Consider the following 24,202-nt stretch of genomic DNA (forward strand, 5'->3'; position numbering starts at 1 on the left):
TTTCAACAATAAAAGATAACCTAACTGAAAAATAGGCAAAGGATTTGAATAGACATTTTCCCAAAGAATATATAGAGATAGCCAGTAAGCTTATTGCATCAGCCTGCTAGGGCTGCTGTGGAAGCCTAATCTGGGTGGCTTAAACAACAGGAGTTTGTTTTTTTTACAGCTCTGGAGGCTGGAAGTCCAAGATGAAGGTTCCATCAGGGTTGGTTTCTGGTGAGACCTCTTACTGGGTTGTAGAGGACTGCCTTTTCATTGTCCTCGCATGGCATGCCCCCTTTATGACTGCATTTAATGTTACTTACCTCCCTAAAAGGCCTATCTCCAAATATAGTCACATTAGGAGCTATAGAGTTTTAACATACGAAATTTGGAGGGACACAGTTCATTCTGTATCACCCATGAAGAGATGCTAGACATTATTAGTTATTAGGGAAATGCAATTCAAAACCACAGTGAGATACCACTTCACTAGAATACTAGAATGGCTAGGATAACAAGGCAGGGTAATTACAGGTGTTGCTGAGGGTATAGAGAAATTAGAACCAAACCCTCACACATTGATGGGAAGTATGTGACGTGATCAGATGTTTGGAAAACAGTTTGGTAATTCCTCAAAATGTTAAATATGGAGTTACCATATGATCCAGCATATCCACTCCTAGATTTATACCCAAGAGAATTAAAACATGTGCACGCACAAAGATCTGTACATGAATGTTTGTAGAAGCATTATTCATAATAACCAAAATGTGGAAATAACCCAAATGTCTATCAACTGATGAGTGGATAAACAAGATGTGCTATATCTGTACAGTGGAATATTTTATTTGGCCATAAAAAGGGATGAAGTGCTGACATATGCTGCAACATGGGTAAATCTTGAAAACATTATGTTGAGTGAAAGAAGTCAGGCACAAAAGGTCGCATATTATCTGATTTTATTTTATAAAATGTCCAGAATAGGGAAATCCATAGAAACAAAGTACATTACTGGTTGTTAGGGTTAGGGAGAGAAGGGTGAATTCAGAGTGACTGCTAATCATTATGGGAGTATCTTTTTGTGGTGATGAAAATGAAATTAGATAGTGGTGGTTGGTTATACAACTGAATATAATAGAACCACTGAATTACACACTTTACATTGTATGGTATGTGAATTATATCTCAATAAAGTTCTTAATTAAAAAAAGGAAAAAATTCTTAACATAATTTAAGTTCAGATTACCATGTACTAACACATTTTGTCTTAAATAGTATCTTGTTTGTAAATGTTAAATTAACACAGATTAGGATTATTACTTGCAGAATTCTTCCTTGGTCAGATTCTTTCTCTGGTGTTATTAGTAATGTTCTAGAAAACAATCTTTTATTCATCAACAGTTTATTAAGTACTTATCCTGTATTAGGCCCTATGATTAGTGTTAGAATTACAAAGGTAATTAAGACATGGTCTTCTGCTTTGAAGGATTGGCCTTTTTAATTTGTGTAGACAAAGTCAGAAATAGCCATATTAAGATGTTTTCAGTAATTATGATAGATGAGTATTCAGGCTATTCTGAAGGTCCAAAGAAGAATGGTCATTTCAAATGATAGAAAACTTAAGAGAGAAAATTATATTAAGTTTGAAAGACTAGGTTTCCACTTGGGCAGGGAAGCACTGTAGGCAGAGGGAACAACTTGAGTAAGGTACTACGTAGGTCTAGCAAATTTTGGGACGTTGGGAGTGAGGTAAGGGGCACTGTGACTGATAAGACTGAAAAGAAAACTTTGAGTGTCTGATTTTTATTCGTAACTGATCAGAGAGGCACTTCTTTCTCTATGTGGTTGTTTTAGAAAGGAAAGTTTGCTTACATAGTTATAGGAATTTAGTAAGCAGGTTTTTGTATGGTGTGACCTCTCAGAGCCTTTTATATGCTAATGACCATTAGAATAAAAAGAGGAGAGTATAATCTGCCACGCTGTAAAAGCTTATTTGACTAGGGAACCTTTTTTTCTTGGAGTGCCATGTGGGACTAGGGGAAATGAGTTATTCTCTGTAGTACAGCTATTTGATGGACTATTAAGTAGTCCCTCAATAAAATCATGGTTATGAAGATAGTAGCAGCATAGAAAAATGCTTGTGTATAGGAAGGAAGAAATCAGAGTCCAAATTTGTTTGGTACTTTGATTACAATAATCATGTAAAATACCTATACATGACAAATTAAAACTAGATAATATTTTTATTCATGAGGTTGGCAATGGTATGGGGAAATAGTATACTCTTGGTAAAGCAGTTTGGCTCTATCAGAATGGTAAACAAATATATACTTTGGTTACTGACACCCATGTGCACAAAGATGTACATATAGGGATGTTCTTTATAGTATTGTTCATAATAACAGTAATAACTTGAAAATACTTTAAATAGTAGTCAATATGAGAATGGTTAAGTGCATTTGTGTATATCGATGTTATGCAATACTCTGTAGCTATTAAAATAGATCTGTGTCTGTCACATTGTAAAATAAATCTTCCAGGATGAATTCCCTGAGAAGTCACAGCATTGTGTGTGTGTGTATGTGTGTGTGTGTGTGTATATAATGATCCCATTTGTGGGAAGAAAGGTCTCTCTTATAACTATTATTCAGCATAATGATAGAAGATCTGTAAGGCTATGCAATGGAGTATTAACTGTGGTGTCTAGTCCAGGAGGGGAATAGTGATCCAGGTGTGTTTGTGTGAAATGGATGTTTCTGAAATGCTTTAATTTTTAACAATGAGTGTGTATTAAATTTGTAACAATTTTTTAATACATGCAGGTGAGGATAAATCTAGACAGAAGTATATCGGAGTGGTGAGATTATGGATGACTTTCCCCCCAAATTTGTATAATAAAATTATAAAAAGAAATACTAATCAATCAGGATGTAATTGCAAAGAATTACTTTACAATTTTGATGTTTAACATGGCTTTTCTCCCCGCAGTGGTTAGCTATGTTAGAATGTTGTGCTAAAATTAAGTAAACTTACTCATTTTGAATGTTGGCTTTGATTTTTAGGTGGACTTTCAATCCCGCTGTTCTCACTAAAGCGAACATTGTCCGAAGTGGGGATGCTGCTCAGGGTGCAGAAGGAGGCACCTCGCAGTTTCAAGTGGGTGATCTGGTGCAAGTTTGTTATGATCTGGAGAGAATTAAACTTCTGCAAAGAGGACACGGAGAATGGGCTGAAGCTATGCTCCCAGTAAGTATGTGTAAAATAGTTTGGGACTAAGAATTACTCCATGCTTATGTGGTTTGTAAAAGTTTTAAAAACTTTAATTTTAGAAATTAAATTAGCATGATCCTTTGATAATTGTACTCTTCATTGGCAACTTGGCATACTGTATGCCTTTTATTTTCTAACTTATTCCAATTAGATTAGCCTGGAAAGGTCCAAAAAGGGCTACAGTTTACACTTTTTGATAGAGTTGTTGGAGAATGTAACATTGGTGTGAGGCAAAGAGACTGCCTGATACTTCACCCCAGAATGAGAGTCAAGTGCTCATCCGGGTACCAGCAGTGCTGGACCACTGCTGCTTTCTTTACTTGGGGGCCTGCCTCTAAAACATTTTTCATCAAATGTTCAGCAACAACAAAATGATTTGTTTGTTGTGCCCTCTTTTCATGCACCCTCTCTTTCTCCACCTTCCCTTGCTCTGTCCTCCTGTCCCCTTCCTTCTGTACTACCTGTTCCATCATGTTCTCCCCCATACTGCCTTGCCCTGTATCCTCTTTCCTTCCACCTTGCTACATCCTCCTCTTCAGCCCTTCACTTTGCCCACTCCCTGCTCCTGTCCAGTCCAGTCTCAAATCTTGTCTTTTCCTGTTCCTCCAAGTCCCAGCCCATTAGGTACTACCTCCTTCCTGTCCCATGTACCTCCCCTCCTGCCTCTTTATATTCTAAACCCCCACCCCCACCCCCAGTGTGTTATCCAGTTCCCTGGCCTGGTAAACATCTTTTTCTCTTCCTGTCCAGCCCCAACTTCTGCCCATTTGCCCTCTGCCCCCCTCCCATCCTGTCCAGTCCCCCTTCCCTGTCCTTGATCTTGTACTGTCCCTTCATCAGTCCATTCTTCCTTCCTGCCTTAGTCCTTCAGCAGATGTTTTAGCACACCAGTGTGCTGGTTAGCCTTCAGGAATATAATAGTGAACACAACAGAAAAAAAAATTTCTATTGTTATGGTGCTTTCATTCAAAGACATTTCATAGTCTGCACATGCTGCTGATGTTATTTTTTATTGCTTTAGTTAGGTATTGAGTAAGTGATAGTTGTATATGTTTTTCAGGACAATATTTTAGAATCTTTATTTTTCTCCCCAAAGTTTTAAGTTCTATATAATCCCTTTTTGTGTTGTTTGCTTTTTTATACTACAGTTGGTTAAAAAATGTGTTGATATACTTCAGACCTCATTATGGTATGGTGTTAGTTAAAATGTCATCTTTTTGACATGTTTTATGGGAGCTACATATACTATTTTAAGACTTTTTTCTGGCCAAGATGTTTTTGTTTTCCCTCTTAGCAGTGATACCTTGTAGCATCTTCCATCTGTTGAGTGCCCAGTTCTTCTAAGCACTGTGCTGAAAGATCTGTATGTACATGTGCACCACATGCTACATATATGTATACACATATTATACAGATACGTACAGACTTTGTTTGTCTTAGGAATATTATAACTAGGTATATGGTAGTATGCCATCCTTATTTTAAAGTTGAGGAAATCAGAGCTAAGATAGTGAACTGGAATTTGAACCCAGATCTGTGTAGCTTCAAAGTCCTGTTTCCCATATTAAGCTGCTGCATAAGCAAAACCTCTAGATAATTTCTAACGGGCAGTTCTGGGATTCTAGTGGTGATGTAGATTTGAGTCTTCTCAAATCATCTTGATAAAAACAGTCAACAAGTAGATTAGCATAACCAAATAAGCCACAAACATCTGTAAGAAAGCCACGTGACAGAATCGTCTTTTGAACCCTAAAATGTGAGTGAGTAGAGATAAGCCATTGACAGCTAGTGGGTCTGTGTCTGTCTGTATGGCAACAGAAAGGAGTAATGGAGCATCAGATGGACCTGAGAACAGGGGAACTCCAAAGCAGCTAATGAGTATTATTGGCTATGGTGGTAGATTAATGTGTTGACAATGGCTGAACCTGGGAGGGCTCTTCTAGACTCCACTTTGGGATGAGAACAATAGGTCCATGCTAATGTCTGAAGGGACTGGAGTAGTAGCCTGGGGCTATAAACCCTCAAAACTAACCAGTCAGATCTCCCTTCCAGGGCAGAGCCCACCATTGAGGGTAGAGACAATAGGGACAAAGGAAAGAGTAAATCCAGGTAAAAATTGGAAGGGATCATGGTTGAATCCCCGTACACAGTTAAAAGTGTTAAAAGTTAAAAAAAAGTTTAAAAAAATTTAAGAAAACTTTAAAAAAATTTAAAAATTTAAAAATTAAAAAAAGTTTAAAAAATTGAAGTATTAAAAGTGTTCATATATAGAAATGGAATATGATAAAGGGGACAGAGGTAGAAAGGAGACATCTCTGAATATGTCTTGTTTTGTAGATTTGATTTGAAATTGCTTTTATTTTTATACAATTAGAAAACTGAATTCAAAAAAGAAATTCCTCAAAGTAGAGAATAAAATGAAACAAATGAACCTAAATGTGTTTCCTGTTGGCATAACCATACAGAGAGGAAATTCCAAGTGATTTCTAAACATAGGAATTTGTCTAAATATCCTTTTAGGACTTTGCCATTCAGAACTGCATGAAAAAAACATTTAATAATTTTCAGCAATGTATTATATGTGATAGTGTTGATATTGTTATTCTGAGATTGTTGTGTGTGTAATATGACAAAAAAACCCAAATGAGTAGGTCAAAAGAGAAAGCAAGTTAGAGAGCAATCTCCTCTGTGTTAGGGAACAGATATTATCCCTGTTCTTCACCAGTTTTCTCCTGTTTTGGGCTATTTGTTGTGCATAGGAGAATGGGTTTTGGACCTGAGTTTGAAATGGGTTAATAATATTACACAACTTTCATGGTTTTGCATATTAGGTGAGTCGATACATATAAAGGTCTTAGAACAGTATCCACCATGTGGTTAGAGCTGCTGCTGTTCTGTGCCTAATCGCCCTTCTTATTTCATATATTTAATAAGCATGTTATTTCTGCTTATTTCTGTTTTGAAGTCAGGCTTGATTCCACAAAGGATTTAAACATAGATGTAAGCTTTGAGCCCTTTTTGGTTTAAATTGGTTTTTTTTAGAAGTCAGATTTTATTTTTTAGGCTAGATTGATGGTTTGGGGCTACTTGAGTTCCAAATTCTCAAAAAGTATCTTACGAGGTTAAAAAAGAAGGGTTGAATATCCAAAAGTAAGATTTTGTGAACTTTTATGCATAAGATAGTCATGATTGTTTTAGTATTCTTGTGAAAGTTTAGTGCTTTTATTTATTAAAACATTTTTAAAGATACAGCTTGAAGTTTGTAACTAATAAATAACCCATTTGAATATGATTATCCTTCAAAGTTTCTTTATTAGGAATGAAGTAAAATCAATACTTTAAACATGTAAAAATTGGTGATTGATTTTTATGGCATGTACTTTAGACTTGGAAACATGAATCTAATTTTTTTAAGACTTTAGGTAAAGTTGGCCGAGTACAACAGATTTATTCAGACAGTGATTTAAAGGTGGAAGTTTGTGGAACATCTTGGACATACAATCCAGCAGCAGTTTCCAAGGTGGCATCTGCAGGATCAGCCATTAGCAATGCATCTGGTGGTATGTTTTGTTTTGTGTTTCATGTGGTGTACATGAGAATCTCTCCTAATTCCCCAGTTCTCATATGCAAATAATGCTGTATGTGTTCTTGGTTTTCTCCCAGATCACATAACCTCACTTAAATATTATCTACATTTTTAACTTTCACTAAATGTGTTTTTTTTTATCTTTTTTTTTTTTTCTCATATTATGAACAACCTTTGTTCTGGCTGAGGTATGCCCTGGAAAAGTTCCATAAATAGGTACTTTTTCTTGGATATATTCAGAGCTTCTCCACATCAGATCTGAGATACCTGCAATTCAAGTGTTCTACTCTTTCGTCAGAATTTTTGTTTTCTGCCAAAGAACCGTCATGGTCTTAGACAGCTTTATTTTCTTTTCATTTCCAACATTATTGCTAGCAGATGGCTTTCTTTCTGGATATTTTCACATATCAGCCATATTTTTTCTCTTGTTATTTAATGTGTTATTATACATGCCTGTGTTGACATGTGAGTATGCTGGATGCTTGGGTAGACTCCTGCCTTAAGTCTTTCCTTCTTATGCTTTAGTTTCATATACACACTCAGTTCATTGTACAACAAATTACAAGTTACTGTATGTATATTATTGTCATCCAGAAAAGAAGATACAATCATCACTGTGAACAGTAAAAAAGCAAAGGAAAACATTGGGTGACCTCCAATTTTAATCTGTACAGCTTTCTACATCCTCTGTTTCTGTCTCTTCTTTCCTGCTGTAATTTGCTCATGTGTTTGAAGTTTAAATCATGTGATGTTTATTTTTACCTTGAGGTTAAATGGTATCACAGGAGGCTGAATATATATAAATAGAAAGAGTGAAGGATGGTTAATATCCTTCTCTCAAATAATGTGGATTTGTTGTTGGTGTTCTGCCCCACTTTATGACTTCTTTGCTTTCCAATAAGTAGATCCAAGAGTTAAGGAATAGAACTGGATAGATTCTCTACTAATAAATGTTATTTAGAAGGAAAAAAAAATCTTATGAAAGAGTTTATATAAGCATCCCTGGTTCGTTCTTGTTTTTGTCAAGACCAATCAATTGGCACCTTTGAAGTATGTTATTAACACTTTTAGAGATCCGTTTTTAGATGAAAATTGGTTTGTCCCTAAAATATTTTTTCCAGCTATTACAGAGATTATATTGCTTTTGAATCATAATTATTGATCTGTTGATCTATTCTAAGATCTGTAGCATTGAGCTCCTGAGGGACAGTATGGTATGCTTAAGGCCAGAATGGAAATTTGTATTACTATGGTACTCCCATTAGAGTGTGTTCATTTGTAATATCTTTGGTATGACACCTAATACTGAAATTATAATTTGTATGTAATTCTCTTCTTTTTCTGAAATTTTAACTTGAAATGCATGAGTTGGAGTAAACTGGGAATACTTATGGGCTTGAATTTGATGCAGCTGTGTATGGTAGTAATTATATAACTTGCATGGGTAATATCTGTAGCATAGTACAAAAATAATGATAGAAATAATAAAAAAGGAAGAGTATATATTATAGGCATATGGGTGTTGCTTGTCTTTTCATAGTTAAGGTTTGAGATCCTCCTATATTAGCAGCTTTATTTGATGCTTTACAGAAAGACTCTCCCAACTCTTGAAGAAATTATTTGAAACCCAAGAATCTGGTGACCTCAATGAAGAATTAGTTAAGGCTGCTGCCAATGGAGATGTTGCTAAAGTGGAAGATTTGCTAAAAAGACCAGATGTGGATGTGAGCATTTTAAAAATTATTTTGAAGTATACACAAAAGTAGAATAGTACAACGAACCTTATACTTCAGCAGTTACTAAGATTTTGCCGCATGTACTTTATTGATTACTTCTTCTTTGTTTTTGAGGTATTTTAAAGAAGACACCAGACATTATTTCTTCAGTGTGCATTTCTAAAAGATATTGACATTTTCTTATTTTAACACTGACTGTTTTTATTTTATGATTGACAGAATTTACTTTTAGGTGTTTAAGTAGTTAGTGTCCTTTTGGGAAATTCAGTGAAATTTTCTCATGTGTCATCTTATTATGTTTTAAAAATACATCTTAGTAAATTTTATAAGTAGTTTTCTATTCCTCTTTCAAAACATTTAATCTAAACTTTTCACTACCTGTCCCTGTGAAAGTTGATAGTTTCATAATTTATAATACAGGTGAATTAGCGGTCATTCATTTTGTACATCTTGATAGTTTATTTTGTAATTCTGCCATTCACATAAGCCAATGGTTCAAAATTTAAATTTTGTTCTCTCTTAGTTGCTCACTGGCTTTGCCATTACAACTGTTCTGGCACCGATATGATATCAGTGCTGGCCAAGAGATTGTAGGATGTATGTCAATTTGGGTCTTTGTCACTGTGTAGTGAGGGCTTTTGTTGCCACATCTTTTGTACGTGAATATGCCAGACAGTCTGACGAAGATAAGATCTGTAATTGTAAGATACAAACATCTTACTCCTATGAGCTCGTGTGGCAGTTTAGGTTTATTAGAGATCAGCTGCAGCAGCATAACACAGTGGTTTTTTCATTAGTTGTGAGCTACATCACGAAGAATTTGTTTCAGATATTCAAAGTACCAAATGTTTTTTGTGTTTGGAAGGTAGAATCAGACTTCTTTTATATTCAGTCAAGCAGATTTGCATTTTATTATATATGCTTAATTTTTTTCTTCATGTAATAACTAATTTAGTTGTTTTTTAGGATCATACGTTCTAAAAATTTAAAGAGAAAAATAGTTCTATAAAATTTATTATGAAAAACAACATCTTCTCAATCTTATTTTCCTGTTCTTCAGAGGCAACTATTTTTGCCTCTTACAGCTGATTTTCCTCACATATTTACTTTCATATCTTTCAGTAATATACTGTAAATGTTATTTCTTGATTTTTATGTTCTATGAGTTATCTTTTGATACTTCTCTGTGAAGGTGAGGATTTGGCTTTCTTTCGCCACCTCCAGCCCATCCTCACCACACACATACACACCTCTTGCAGATTCTTAATGTAATATTGTATTGTAATTTTGTTAAGATTAGAATTAATTGTGCATGTTATTATTTAAATAACATTCATACCTGAGCTGGGGAAGATACTAATTTTGTTTTCTTACACAACTTTTTTTTCCTTGGTGTTCCTAATTGTTCTTTTTTAAAAAATTGAAATGTAATTTACATACAGTGAAATGCGTGGATCAGTCAGTTTTGATAGATGCATATGTCCATGTAATCGACAGTCCAGTTAAGATGTAGAGCATTTCCTTCATTCCAGAGATTTCACTTGTAGTTTTTCCCAGTCACTCTCTCTTAACCTCAAGACATAATCTAAAAATTTTTTTCATTTGTTAGTAATCCATACCATAATTAATTCTTCTCCAGCATTCTCTCTATTTTGTAATTTCTCAAGACATTCAGGCATATCAGGTATGTATTCATTTCATTTTCTAAGAGAGATTTCTCTCAGTGCTTCTGACATGTTCCATCTGGACAGGTTGCCCTCTACATATGGTGCCCAGTGTCTCTCACCCATCATCCTGGAGGTTCCCTTCCCCTCCTGTGTTGAATTTCTTGTTTTCTGTATCTTCTGTCCTCCTGTTTCCATGGTTACTCTCTCTTTTTTGAAGTAGTCTTCAGTAGCTTCTTCAGAAGAAGGGTGCATGGGGAATAGACCTTTAATATATATATATATTTTTTGGTAACCTTACAATTAAATTTTACATAGGAATAGAATTCAAGGTTAGATGCCATTTTCCTTCAGAATAATCCCATTTGTTTCCAGCATTTAGAATTGCTGTTGAGGAGATTTATTAAGCCTTTCTGATTCCTGATCCTGCCTGTGAGCTGTTTTTTCTATCAAGCATGAAGATCTTTTTTTTCCACCAGTGTCTGAATTTGCACAGGTTGTGCCTTGATGTGGGTCTGTTTTCATCCTTTGCTTTTAATGTTTGATCTTTTTATTCTGGAAATCATATCTTTCATATCTGGAAATTTTTGATAATTTTTAATTTTAGATTTTAGTTTTAGAGCAGTTTTAGGTTTTATAAACTAAAGTTGAGAGAGGTACAGAGATTTCCCACGTATTCCTGATTACTGTAGCTTTGTAGTTAAGTCTTAGAGTCAGGTAGTGTCAGTCCTCCAGCTTTGTTCTTCTTCTTCAATATTGAGTTGGCTATTCTGGGTCTTTTTGCCTTTCCATATAATCTTTAGAATCACTTTGTCGGTATCCGTAAGATAACTTGCTGGGATTTTGCTAGGGATTGCATTGAAACTGTAGATATGGTGGGAAGAACTGACATCTTGACAATATTGAGTCTTTCTATCGATGAACATGGAGTATCCATTTATTTAGTTCCTTGATTTGATTCATCAGAGTTTTGTTGTTTTCCTCATGTAGAACTTATACATATTTTGTTAAATTTATACCTGTGTTTAATTTTTTTGGGTGGTAATGTAAATGGTATTGTGTTTTTACTTGCATTTCCTTGATTATTAGTAATGTTGAGCATCTTTTTATGTACCAATTGGCCATCTGTATGTCTTCTTTGGAAAAATGTCCATTCAGCAACTCTGCCCATTTTTTAATCGAATTTTTTTTTTTTTGCTGTTGAGTTATATGAATTCTTTATATATTTTGGATATTAACTCCTTATCAGATATATGATTTGCACATAAATTCTCCTATTCAGTAGGTTGCCTTTTCATCTTGTTGGTGATTTCTTTTGCTGTGCTGTGATAGTGTTTTTAGTTTCATATCCTACTTGTTTGTTAGCATATAGGAATGCAATTGACATTTATGTGTTAATCTTGTATCCTGCAACCTTTTTATAATTGCTTATTAGTTCCAGGAGGTTTTTTGATCCATTCTTTTGGATTTTCCACATCAATGATCATGTCATCTGTGAACAAGGACAGTTTTATGTCTTCCTTCTCAGTCTTTATCTCTTTTATTTTCTTTTCTTGTTTTACTGTGTTAGCAAGGACTTCTAGTAAGATGTTGAAAAGGAATGGTGAGAGAGGACATGCTTTTACCTGATTTTAGTAGGAAAGCTGTAGTTTTTCACCATTAAATATGATGCTAGCTGTAATTTTTTTATACCTAGTCTTTATCAGATTGAGAAAGTCCCCCTTTATTCCTTGTTCACTGAGTTTCTATCATGAATGGGCATTGGATTTTGTCAAATGCTTTTTCTGCATCTATGGATATGATCATGTGATTTTTGTTTTTAACTCTGTTCATGGGATGGATTATATTAATTGAGTTTTAAATGTTGAACCAGCCTTGTATACCTGGGGGTAAATCCCACTTGGTTGTGGTATATAATTATGTACTTTCGGGGATTTGATTTGGTAACATTTTGTGAGTATTTTTGCATCTGTGTTCGTAAGAGATGTGGTCTGTAGTTTTCCTTTCTTGGAACATCTTTGTCAGCTGCTTTCTCTGTGAGGGAGATTGTAGAGAATTGGTATAATTCTTCCTTAAATGTTTGGTCGAATTCATTGGTGAACCCATATGGGCCTGGTGCTTTGTGTTTTGGAAGATTATTAATTATTGTTTCAATTACTTTAATTGATACAGGCCTTTTCAGATGTTCTGTTTCTTCTTGTGTGAGTTTTGGCAGAGTGTGTCTTTCAAGAAATTGGTCCATTTCGTCTAGCTTATCAAATTTGTGGGCATAGGGTTTCCAGAATTTTTATCTTCCTTTTAGTGTCCATGGGATCTGTAATGATACCCCTCTTTCATTCCTGATATTAGTAAGTGGTGTCCTTAACCATCTTTTATGGTTTTATGCATGGGAGTGAATGTGCTAGAATTAAGGAATTGCAGTTAGCCTTAGGTATACCCATGGGTAAAGTTATGCATTTACACATCTGAAATGAAGGAAGGGTTGGAGATTACTGTTTTATAATAGACTGATTGTGTATAGCTACCCTGATAACTCATTTATGTATGCCTCCTGGTAGATTGCTTACCATTGCTATTTGGTTATATTTGTTGAATTCAGTTTATTTATACTGTAGTAGACAATGTCTTTTATAAGTGTTTTCCATTTACTGCATTACTTTGTTTTTTCATTGAAACAGACTCTGAGGTTTAATAATTCAAATAGACATATGTAGACAAAATGAATAAACTTACTTCCCTTGGTCCCTTCCTCCCTCCTTCCCTTACTTCCTTTACGTTTTCAACTTTGCGTACTGGCTAAAAGTTCTTTCATAACTCTTTGAACAATGGAACTTTCATCTTTTTTAAAAAAAATGCCTGAATCCCTCTCTAAATTAGAGGTATCTGTTTCTGGTGATCTGTACTAGGATATATAGAACATCAGCCTAAATTATTTTCATGGAATCATACAGCTTGCTGGATTTAAACCTACACTGTATGTATGTATTGGCTCTTTCTGACTTGTGACATTACTTCCTCCCCCTTTTTTTTTCAATATAGGTAAATGGACAGTGTGCTGGTCACACAGCTATGCAAGCTGCTAGTCAGAATGGACATGTTGATATTTTGAAGTTACTTTTGAAGCAAAATGTGGATGTAGAAGCAGAGGTAATTAAACTAAGCTTAAAAAATATTTTAAGTAAAAATTAATGTCCTTCTGTGTCATGAGATGGATTGTTTTCATTTTGAAATTTAATATTAACCTAAGGCTTTTCTGATTTTTTTTTTAACATTTTTTAAATTAAGTTATAGTCAGTTTACAATGTTGTGTCAATTTCCAGTGTAGAGCACAATTTTTCCATTCTACATATATACACATACATTTATTCATTGTCACATTCTTTTTTACCATGAGCCACCACAAGATCTTGTATATATTTCCCTGTGCTATACAGTATAATCTTGTTTATCTATCGGCTTTTCTGATTGAAAAGAAAAATTTGACGGAAGACAGCCTGAAGCATTTTGTGTTTTTTTGTGATTCCTCAATGTTCTAGGCATAACCCTCAGTGAAAATAGTTGTTTCCCTTTGCTATAGTAGGACTACCATGCTGTTGGAAGCCCAGTTGGAGTTACTCACGAATCATACTGGTGAAAATGAGCAAAGAGGAATATAAATTATATGGGGCAAGATTTTTCCTGATATGTGACACTCAGAGGCCTATCTTTGTGTTTTGTGCTTTTCTCCTGAGGGAACCAGTAAATTAGAATTTGTTTAGTCTTATTGTTTCTTGATCTTAGTGTGGGTTTTTGAAGATTTTACACTGCATGTTTATCACTCTATGTGTGTTTATGTGCTTAATTTAATTTAGGGTATATTTTTACTAAAGGAAAAAGAAATGTATGGCTGATGTGAGGGATGGCTTTTTTTTGTTGTGGTTAACCAGAACCTCATCACTTAAAAATATGTTAGAATTACATTTGTTTTAGTCCAATGCAAGATTCTTTAGAAATAAGCCAAGTTCTATCAAATTTAATACTAGGCAGAATGTTACAATTTTGTCCAAATGACACTCCCATCTGAGGAAGCTATGTAATAAGGATTTGAATTTCTGAGGGCTATATTTGTAGACCCGCTTGTTTTCACTAATTACAAAATTTTAAAGACATGTATTTGAAAAGAGAAGTCTTGCATTATTTTTGCTTTTTCTTTCCCCCAATTGTATGTATCTTGAGTTGCTGGACAGCTCCTAAAGAGCTGTAGTAGGCATAGATAAGTCATCTTTGATGTTGGAATTTTCTTTTGCCAAGAGTTTGAATTTTAAATTAGCATATTATACATTTATAAACTATATGCTTGTTATATTAGTGTGATATATTTATGAATGAGATTAAATAATTTTATTTTGCTTTTACAGTACTAATTTTTAAGTTACATCTTTCTTGGTTGTGAATTTAGGAAGCGAGTGTGTGTTAAAAGGTTTTTTTGGTGATGTAAGAAAGGCGTAATACCAATTTAGTACTTTGTAAGTGGCAGGCAATTGCTTTATTTTGTTGTTGTTTTAGTCTGGTCTAAGAAATGGAGTGAAATTCCCTGAGTTGAACATTCTATCTTTTAATTTAATGAATCCAGAAACTACAATAGCAGCAACTGCTAAAATACTAAAAACCCTTCTGATTAAAGCTGATTAGGTGAGAGACTTGAAAAACCAATTTTTTTTTTGCCTGATATTTTAGAAACTATACTTTCTGATTCAGAATTTAATTACTAAGCCTGACAACATGAGACTATCTATATTATTTCTAAAAACTTCTTGTTCACGTGAGTTGGTACTGCTTTTCAGGAGTAGGTTTCTTTTTTCCTTAATTGAATTCAGATGCAAAACAAATGGTACACGTGGTAAGACTGAAGAGTGAGGCTCAGTAGACGAGGTGTTTGTAAATAATTTATCTTTCAGTTTGAAAACTATGTCTTTTACTAAAGTAGTGAGATATATATGGACTTCTAACATACATGTGAATTTCCATTCTGTGCATTTTCTGTTTTAAGAACTATTGTAGGCAGATGTAATTTGTACAAATAGTGTGAAAAAGGAATATTTACACAAAAGATTAAATTAATGACTTAGTTTCCCAAAAATTACATTTAAAAATTGGGTTGAAATATAAATATAATTCGTTGCCTAAGTAAGACTAAAACAAAAATTCATCAAAGTTTCATTTTTCTAGAATGTGAGAATTAACATTGTCTGTCATAAACAGCGACATGGTTTGTGTAAAACAGTGATTCTCAGTTGGGGACATTTTTGTCCCACAGCGGACATTTTCTGGAGACATTTTTGATTGTCACAATTGGTTGGTGGGAGGCAGGGGGATATTACTGGCATCTAATGGGTTGAAACTAAGGATGCTACATAAATCCTACAGTGCACAGGACAGCTCCCACAATGAAGAATTATATGGTCCAAAATGTCAGTAATGCTGAAATTGGGAAATCCTGGTTTAAAAGATGGAGAAGATAGTTAATTTCTACAATGAGGTATCACCTCACACCAGTCAGAATGGCCATGATTCAAAGGTCTACAAACAATACGTGCTGAGGAGGCTGTAGAGAAAAGGGAACCCTCCTACTACTGTTGGTGGGAGTGTGGTTTGGTGCAGCCATTATGGAAAATAGTATGGAGATTCCTTAAAAAAACTAAAAGCAGACTTACCATATGATCTAGCAGTCCCACTTCTGGGCATATATCCAGAGGGAACCTTAATTCAAAAAGATACATGTACCCTAATGTTCATAGCAGCACTATTTACAGCAGCCAAGACACGGAAACAACCTAAATGTCCATCGACAGAGGACTGGATAAAGAAGTTGTGATATATTTATACAATGGAATACCACTCAGACATAAAAAAGAATAAAATAATGCCATCTGCAGCAACATGGATGGACCTGGAGAGAGTCATTCTAAGTGAAGTAAGCCAGAAAGAGAAAGAAAAATACCATATGTTATCACTTATTATGTGAAATCTTAAAAAAAAGAAAAAAAAACAAATGAACTTATTTATAAAGCAGAGACAGACTCACAGACATAGAAAACAAACTTGTGGTTACTGGGGGAAGAGGGGGTCGGAAGGGATAAATTGAGTATTAGAGATTTGCAGATACTAAATTCTGTATTTGGAACAGATAAACAACAAATTTACACTGTATAGCACGGGAAACTGTATTCAATATCCGTGATAGCTTATAATGGAAAAGATATATGAAAAGAAATATATGTATGTGTATGTACGACTGAGGCATTGTTTTGTACACCAGAAATTGACACAACATTGTAAACTGACTATATACCTCAATAAAAAAAAATAAAAAGACACAATTGTAACCCCCAAGAATCTCACAGTCAAATGAAAATGATAGACTTGTGATGAGTGAGATGACAGAAGAAGGGATAAACTAATTTTGTGATAGTCAGGGAAAGTTTCATAGGAGAGGAATTGCCTGAGCTGAGTTTTCAAGGATATCTGTTCTCAAGCCAGCAAGGTAATGAGTAAGAACATTGAAGTCTGGGGAGCAGCATATGAACATATGGGGTCGAGTAAGTTGATAAGTTAGAGTTTTACACATGAGGGAACATTGGCAGCAGGTGAGTCTGAAATGGTCCACAGAGGTAGGCTTTAAAAGAGGTTTGGTTTTAATAGAGTTACACTAACGAGGTTTAAACATAAATTTAGTGTTTTACAAAGAGAATTCTGTCTTGTGTGTGTGTAGAAGAGATTGGAGTAAGAGTGAATTGGAGGCTGGGTGAGCTATGGCAGTAGATCAAGTGAGTGAGAGTGAAGGGAGGCCTGAATTGATTCTGTGCAGAACTGGAGAGGAGAGAATAGATTTGAGCCTAAATTAAAGTGTAAAAGCCATAGAATTTGGTGCTTGCCTGTAGGGGTTCAAGGAAAGGAAGAAGGTGAGCATGACCTACAGATACTGATTTTGTTGAGCATACCGTTTGTGATTCTATCAGCTAAGATAGGGAGGACTGGAAACAAGAGCAGGTTTTGGAGTTTGAGAGGAGAGGGAAGGGGGCAAGAGGGTAGAAAGAACCAAGATCAGTTTTAGATCTAATTTGAAGCCCCTTCACAAATCTTTTTAGGTAACCTCTTTGCAGTGAGCTATAGCTTTGTCCCATAACATCTAATCTGGTGCAGTATCAGAGGCAGAATAATGACCTGGATGTTTTAGCTTTTTTGGAATACTTAAGATAAACTTGGAAGAGAGCAACAAAACCTGTAAATTAAGGTCCTTGTGTGACTGAAGTTTTCTAATTTAGATTAAAAATCTGGAAATTCTTTTCTAGTGTGTATATATATTTTCCAAAATCTTTAAATTTTTCTTATGAATTTCCTTTTGATATATATTTGGGTTTTTAATTTTTTGGTTTTTTTTTTTTTACATAAATAAATTGTTGATGGAACCTACATAACAGTGTTTTGGTAGCAGTTTTTGAACAGCTATATATATATATATATATCTGTTCAAAAATATATATATATAAAATAAATATATATATATAAATATATATATATATTTCACTTCATAAATAATCCTGGTTTTATTCAGTGAGTGTTAGTGGGTTGATGTTCCCATGGAAGGAGTACCACTAGACAGGCTTAAAAATTATAACAGAAAATATATCCAGACTGGAGTTTAGGAAGAACTTAAATCTAAGATTTTACAATACTGATATGTGTCACTAGAGAGGTTAATGATGCACACACAATTTTTTTTGTAAGAAGCTTGTCTTCCTGGGATATTTAAATATAATGCTGCTCAGAAGCACAAGAGTTGAATTTTAAATCTTTCCTGTGGTAGTTTGCCAGTTCCTTTATGCTCAAGGTTGACAGGTAACAAAAACTCCTAACCTTGTTTAGCTAGAATATTAATAAGGTAGAAGTACTCCCTGGTGGTGGTTTCCTACCTTCTCAAGAATGGTTGTCAAATCACTGTGGACTCCTACATGATTGATTTTACTTTTAGTATCTGTTTGAGAAAACATACAAAGACCAAAAACTGTTTTGAATTCAGCAACTGTTTTAAACGAACTGTACATTTGTTTTAAATCAATTTAATCACAATGGTATTTATCAGTGTTATCTTTGGAAAGTAATTTAGATAAGCCTGGGTGCCATATGGATTTTTAAAACGCTTGCAAAAACTAGAGTCCAGCAGAGGTTACCATGGGTTGAAGAAAGTCTGAGAGTATGCTTACTTCTGGGTGTTAAAATTTGAGATGTGTATGGAATAAAGACAATACCCTTACAATACCTTTCTCCATCTGTATCTAACAAGAGGATGAGACTCTTTGTGGTATGGACTTGTGTATATTATCTTTTGGGTGCAGTACAGGCATTTTTTTTCTTTTTAAAAAGCAGTTTTTTACATTTGAAAAAAAATTTAAGCAATTGGGTCTTTTTTTTTTAATCTGTCAGATCCTCAGAAATGTGCTTATTACTGAAGGTGTGGCATACTTACTGGATTCCTCTGAAATAGTTTTGGGATTTTGGATGTATGGAATTATGCTTGCTTGTGTTTCTTTTTTATCTTTAAATAAAGTGCTTAACTTTTTTCTATTCTTGAATATACAGAAAAGTGTATTAGTTGTATCATCATTTAATATTTTTCTAGTGGTGTCTTACCATCGTGGCTGATAAATTAGGAGTACTGGAGAATCAGACTACTTCTGATATAACTGTTGGTCCAGAATATGTATGACCTAATATAATGATCCAGGTCATTGTCTGTCTTTGGAGCTTGTCAGTATTCAAGTGAATGTCTAGTTATTTTGTTGGCTCCATTCTGTTTCCTTTTCTCATGTTAATCAAGAGATGAATTATTATAGCTCCCAGTTTTATTTTTCTTTCTAAAGTATTCACTAACTCAAACTTAAATGCTGCTATTTAGGATAAAGATGGAGACAGAGCCGTTCACCACGCAGCTTTTGGAGACGAAGGTGCTGTCATAGAAGTACTGCACCGAGGCAGCGCTGATCTGAATGCTCGAAACAAGCGCCGACAGACACCACTTCACATTGCTGTCAATAAAGGTCACCTGCAGGTGGTGAAGACTCTACTGGACTTCGGCTGTCATCCTAGTCTTCAGGTAAAACCTTTAAAGAAATACATTCTTCAGGTATTGCTAGGATTCTGTTAAATGGAAGTACTAGGCTCTGTGGTAAGCATTCCTTTGTTATCAGATCTTTTTTTGTATGACCATTCATAGTAAGTGATAGAAAATGTACAGAATGTCATAAAATTGGCAGCGATTACTTTTTTGAAAAGCCTTTTTTAAGAAAGTGTCAGTAGATTGATTTTGTATTGGGAGGTTGGGGATGGGGACTTACTGTGAAAATATCAGCTATTAATTGATTTAATTTTATTGATTCACTGTGGATTAATTTATCTTAGAGTCTTGGTCTGGTCAGTAGTCTAGTCTTGGAAGATTTTCTGATTTGGCAAATACGTATAGGGTTTCAAGGTTGATTTATAGTAGGGCCTACTTTTTGAAGTGAGTCACCTAAGAAATGATTCTTCCCATCTAAAGTTTTGGCAGCCAGGTTAGTTAAATTGGATAGATCTCAGAGAAGTAATGAGGAAGAATAGGAGTAACGGGACTGAGGGTTTGAGAAGAACTGAAAGAATCAGGCTTTGTTCAGCTAGATGGTATTATTTCTGAGCTACAAACATTTTGATGCTGATAGAAGTTGGAACTGACAGCTTCTAAGTGGATGGCTGGATTGGAGGGTAGGGCAGGAATTGGGAGGGTGTTAATTTGTTGAAGGAGTGGGAATTTGTACCTGCTGATTTTGTGTGTCTGAAATGGGAGGCAGAGTCATCTGTTGAGAGTGAGTGGGGAGTGGTAGGCACAGAAAGGGTGATTGCGAGGTCTGATAAAGGTTTGGAATAGCTACTCTAGGGAACAGAAGGCAGGACAGATTAGGCCCGTAGAAGCTTATTCCAACCATGTTAAGAGCCATCTCAAGTTGGAAACTGAATTTTTAGTGCCACCAGATAGGAGGATAGAAGTTGGATTGTTGGATTGAACTTGTATTAGGAAATTTTTATATAGGTTGTTGAATATATACCTGAGATTGGCAGACTTTTCTGTAATGGTCCCGATAATATTTTAGGCTTTCACACGATTTCTATCACAATTATCCAGCGCTGCCATTATAGCATGAAAGCAACTGTAGACAATACATAAATGACTGTGTATGGCTGTGTTCCGGTAAAACTGTTTACAAAAATATGTGGAAGGCTGAATTTGGCGACTGTGGTATATGCCATAGGTTAGGCTATATCTGCCTTTCCTGAGAATAGCACTTGTGACTATGAAATGAATGAGGTCTAGTTATGCATTAATTCTGATGACTGATGGTGAATAACAATTTATTGCTAAATCGTTGATTAATGAAAAAAAGTAGTCAGCTTGAGAAAAAGGTAGACTGAGACTGCCAAATTTTCTTTTACATTTGCTTCCACTTTAACTAGTGACTTTCCTGCCCTTTGAAAACATTTAGATTAATGATCCTCAACCGGGAGTGTACAATGTGTTCATTTGGGGAGCTCTGAAAAACCACTGATGCCTGGCTCTCACTCCCAGGGAATCCAGCTTAGTTGGTCTGAAGAACAGCGTGGGTATCAGGAGTTTTAAGAACTCCCCGCCGATTCTAAAGTGCTACCAAGATTGAGAACCACTGACTTTCAATTCATTAATTCATTACTATGGGGCTTCAAGACTGATGTGGGTTTGGTAAGGAATTTTAGGGTACAACGAATGTGGTATGACAAGCCATTGTAACCTAATGAATTTGGGGGGGGCAGCTTTTCCACCTCATTAATTTTTGTTATTTACTGAATTATATTTGAAGGGTACTTAACTTTTTATTTTTCATTTTCTTTGGAAAGCTACAACATGTTTATTGTGTTTTTTATCTAGACTGAGTAGGCATTTCTTTACTATAATGAGGCTAGTATATCTTGCCTGGTTTTTAAATTTAACACACAGCACGTTTTATCAATGGTTGTTGGATATGACTTCCGTTTTGGTTTCTTCAGTAGTTCAGTATAAATGTTAATATTACATTTGATGATTGATTGAAGAAGAACTAATGAAAGCCTCTTTAAACTTAAAAAAAAGGATTCTGAAGGTGATACCCCTCTTCATGATGCAATAAGTAAGAAACGTGATGATATCCTGGCAGTTCTTCTGGAAGCTGGGGCAGATGTTACCATTACAAATAATAATGGATTTAATGCTTTGCACCATGCTGCACTAAGAGGAAATCCCAGGTACAGATGTCACCTTTTACTATTTTATATGCAATTTAAAAATATTTTCCTATTGCTGGTTTTCTTTTTCTGATACTGATGAGGATATAATTTTGGCTTTTTTTAATATTTTAAATTATTTTAAGGTCTGTGGAAATTATGTCTTCATTAAGTAGCTTAGTTTTATATGATGGTTTTTTTGGTTAAACTAATACAAGTATTATGAAATGACTGTTTAAATATATGTTAAATATGGAGATAAATATGGATATCAAGAATACTCATATTCTAAAAATTTAATTAAAATACATTCCATTTTGAGATTTATGTTTCTTCAAGATCATTTCCAGGTGTCTTCTAATCCGATGTTGTCCATTTGCATGTTAATTATTTTGCATGGTAATTATTTTCTTAAACTTGTGGCTAAATAGGAGGTTGTGTAATTTCTTATTAATAATATAATTAGCTATATAAACTTCTAGTATGGTAAACTTGTAGTATGGATGTTCTCCAACCATTGTTGTAGTAATAGGTGATCTACTGAAAAAACTGCTTGCTGGTTAAAAGTCTGAGAAAGACTTTCGGGAAATCGTAGAATTTATAAAGGATCTGTAAAATCCCACAGAAAAGGAAAATGCTTAGCTTTGCTTAACCTAGAGCTTTCTATAAATGAAATTTTTGGAACAACTGTACTTTGAAAAACGTTTAAGAAAACTTTATATTAGATGTCTTGTTTATAGTTGACTCAAACCTACATATATTGACTGAGGGAAATGTTTACTTAGGAGTTTATTTTGATAATTTGATCTACCCTAAAATTTAGGTATAATTTATATTAATTTCAGGTGTTACAACATGATTTGATATTTGTATATATTGTGAAGTGATCACCATAGTAAGTCTAGTTAACATTCATTACCACACATAGTTACAAACTTTTTTTTCTTGTGATGAGAACTTATAAGATTTGCTCTCTCAGCAGCTTTCAAATATATAGTTCAGTATCATTAACTGTAGTCACCATGAGTTCTTATTCTTTGATTCCATATTGCATTTTTACATCATGTTTCCTTTAGTATTTTGCTATTTTTTAACTTCTTAGGGTCACCACTAGAGGGTGAGCACAGAGAACAAAAGGATTTTATTGCTATTGCTTGTTGGTACTTGTGACAATAGGTATATAATCTAGGATGAAATAAATGACCATATTTTAGGTTGTTTTGATTTGCTTTTTAACTTACAAGTATTTGAAAACTTCATACTTCAGCATTGTAAAGGAGACAAATAGTATTATATGTTCCCTGACTTTCAAATAGAAGATGATAATGTTAGTATTTACCACAGGCCAGGCTTCTAAATAGTTTACATGCATTATTTCATTTAATCTTTTGAATAGCCTTTGGAAACAGATGTTAATATCCTCATTTTATAGGTGAAGAATATGAGGCTTATAAAGAGATGAATTTACTTATTTAAGATCACACAGCTGATTAGTGGAGCAGCTGGAACTTGAGCAGGATCTATTTGACTTTACCATCGTTGCTCTTAGCCACTTCATATATATATATATTTTTTTCTGGATTATGGTATTATAGGTGAAGCAAGGCAAACACATGGAACAGTGAATGATTTAACTAAGAATGTATTAATATGTCAAACCCACTTCCTGCATGTCCTAAGCCTGTCTTTCTTTTAACTTTATCTCCCACTAATTAAAAGCCCTCTGCCCACCTTGCCCTTCAGCTCCATTATACTACTCTGTCTTCCTAAAGTTGTCTCCTCTCTTCCTTCATTTATTAAGCTTTTTCTTTCATTGGGATCCCCCTGTCCCCTTCTTTTTTTTAACCAGGTTTCTTCAGAGCTCCTAGATCTCATTGAAATAATGTTGTTTGCTCTGCACTTCCTTGTTCCGTGTCTTTTGCGCTTATAATCTGCTTTGTGCTGCCCCTTAGTATGTGCATTTTTATGTATCTTTGTTAAAATTGTGGGCATGCATATTTATCTGTGTATCTCCCATAATGTTAGTGAGAACTCAATAAATGCTAGTCTTAATTTGATGGTCAGGACAGTGCTAGTTATCACAAGAGTATATGATTAATTAGAATGTGAATCCTCTAGAGAAACTGTGTCAGGAGTTCAAATAGCAGTTACTTCAAATTAGAATGGTCAAAAGTTTTTATTGAGGGAATTTAATTTCGGTTATACTGTTTTTAAGATACAGAGTTTTAAGACAGACTGAAAATTGAAGTGTTTAGGAAATGAGTCACTTTTAAATATTTTGAATTGTTTACCTTTACTGAAAGTAGGCATAGTATATTTAATAATGTTAAGCCTATACAAGGAGGTGAAAATACACCACTTCTGTTTCTTCAGTTCTTGAGAACTTCCCTGGATATTTATAACAGTGACTCTTCCTACCTGATAATTGGTGTCAGGTGACATAAAAAGAAGAAAAAGAAAACTTTTATTCTAAAATCAAGTGGTGCTTAGTTAAAGCTATGCAACTTCTTAAAAAATATTTGTGTTTCCCTAAGATGTTTTATGTAGTTGTGACTGTAGATTGCCAGATAAAGAGGGCGATTTTAGTTGGACATGAAAGCGTATCAGAAGATAACACAATTTATATATTGGTTGTAACAAGTTGGGTTGTTTTGAGTTTT

General features: G+C 34.5%; 1 protein-coding gene across 1 annotated transcript in view; it reads left to right on the plus strand.

The window, feature by feature from the left end:
- Positions 1-24,202, plus strand: part of MIB1 (mindbomb E3 ubiquitin protein ligase 1) — a 93,869-nt gene that overhangs the window by 28,895 nt on the left and 40,772 nt on the right. The window contains 6 exon segments of the mRNA XM_006191768.3: positions 3,048-3,231; positions 6,671-6,815; positions 8,432-8,565; positions 13,281-13,388; positions 19,177-19,374; positions 21,412-21,563. Of these exon segments, the coding sequence (XP_006191830.2) occupies positions 3,048-3,231; positions 6,671-6,815; positions 8,432-8,565; positions 13,281-13,388; positions 19,177-19,374; positions 21,412-21,563 (921 nt within the window).

The sequence above is a fragment of the Camelus ferus genome, chromosome 24 (assembly GCF_009834535.1).
Source record: "Camelus ferus isolate YT-003-E chromosome 24, BCGSAC_Cfer_1.0, whole genome shotgun sequence".
Lineage (NCBI taxonomy): Eukaryota > Metazoa > Chordata > Mammalia > Artiodactyla > Camelidae > Camelus > Camelus ferus.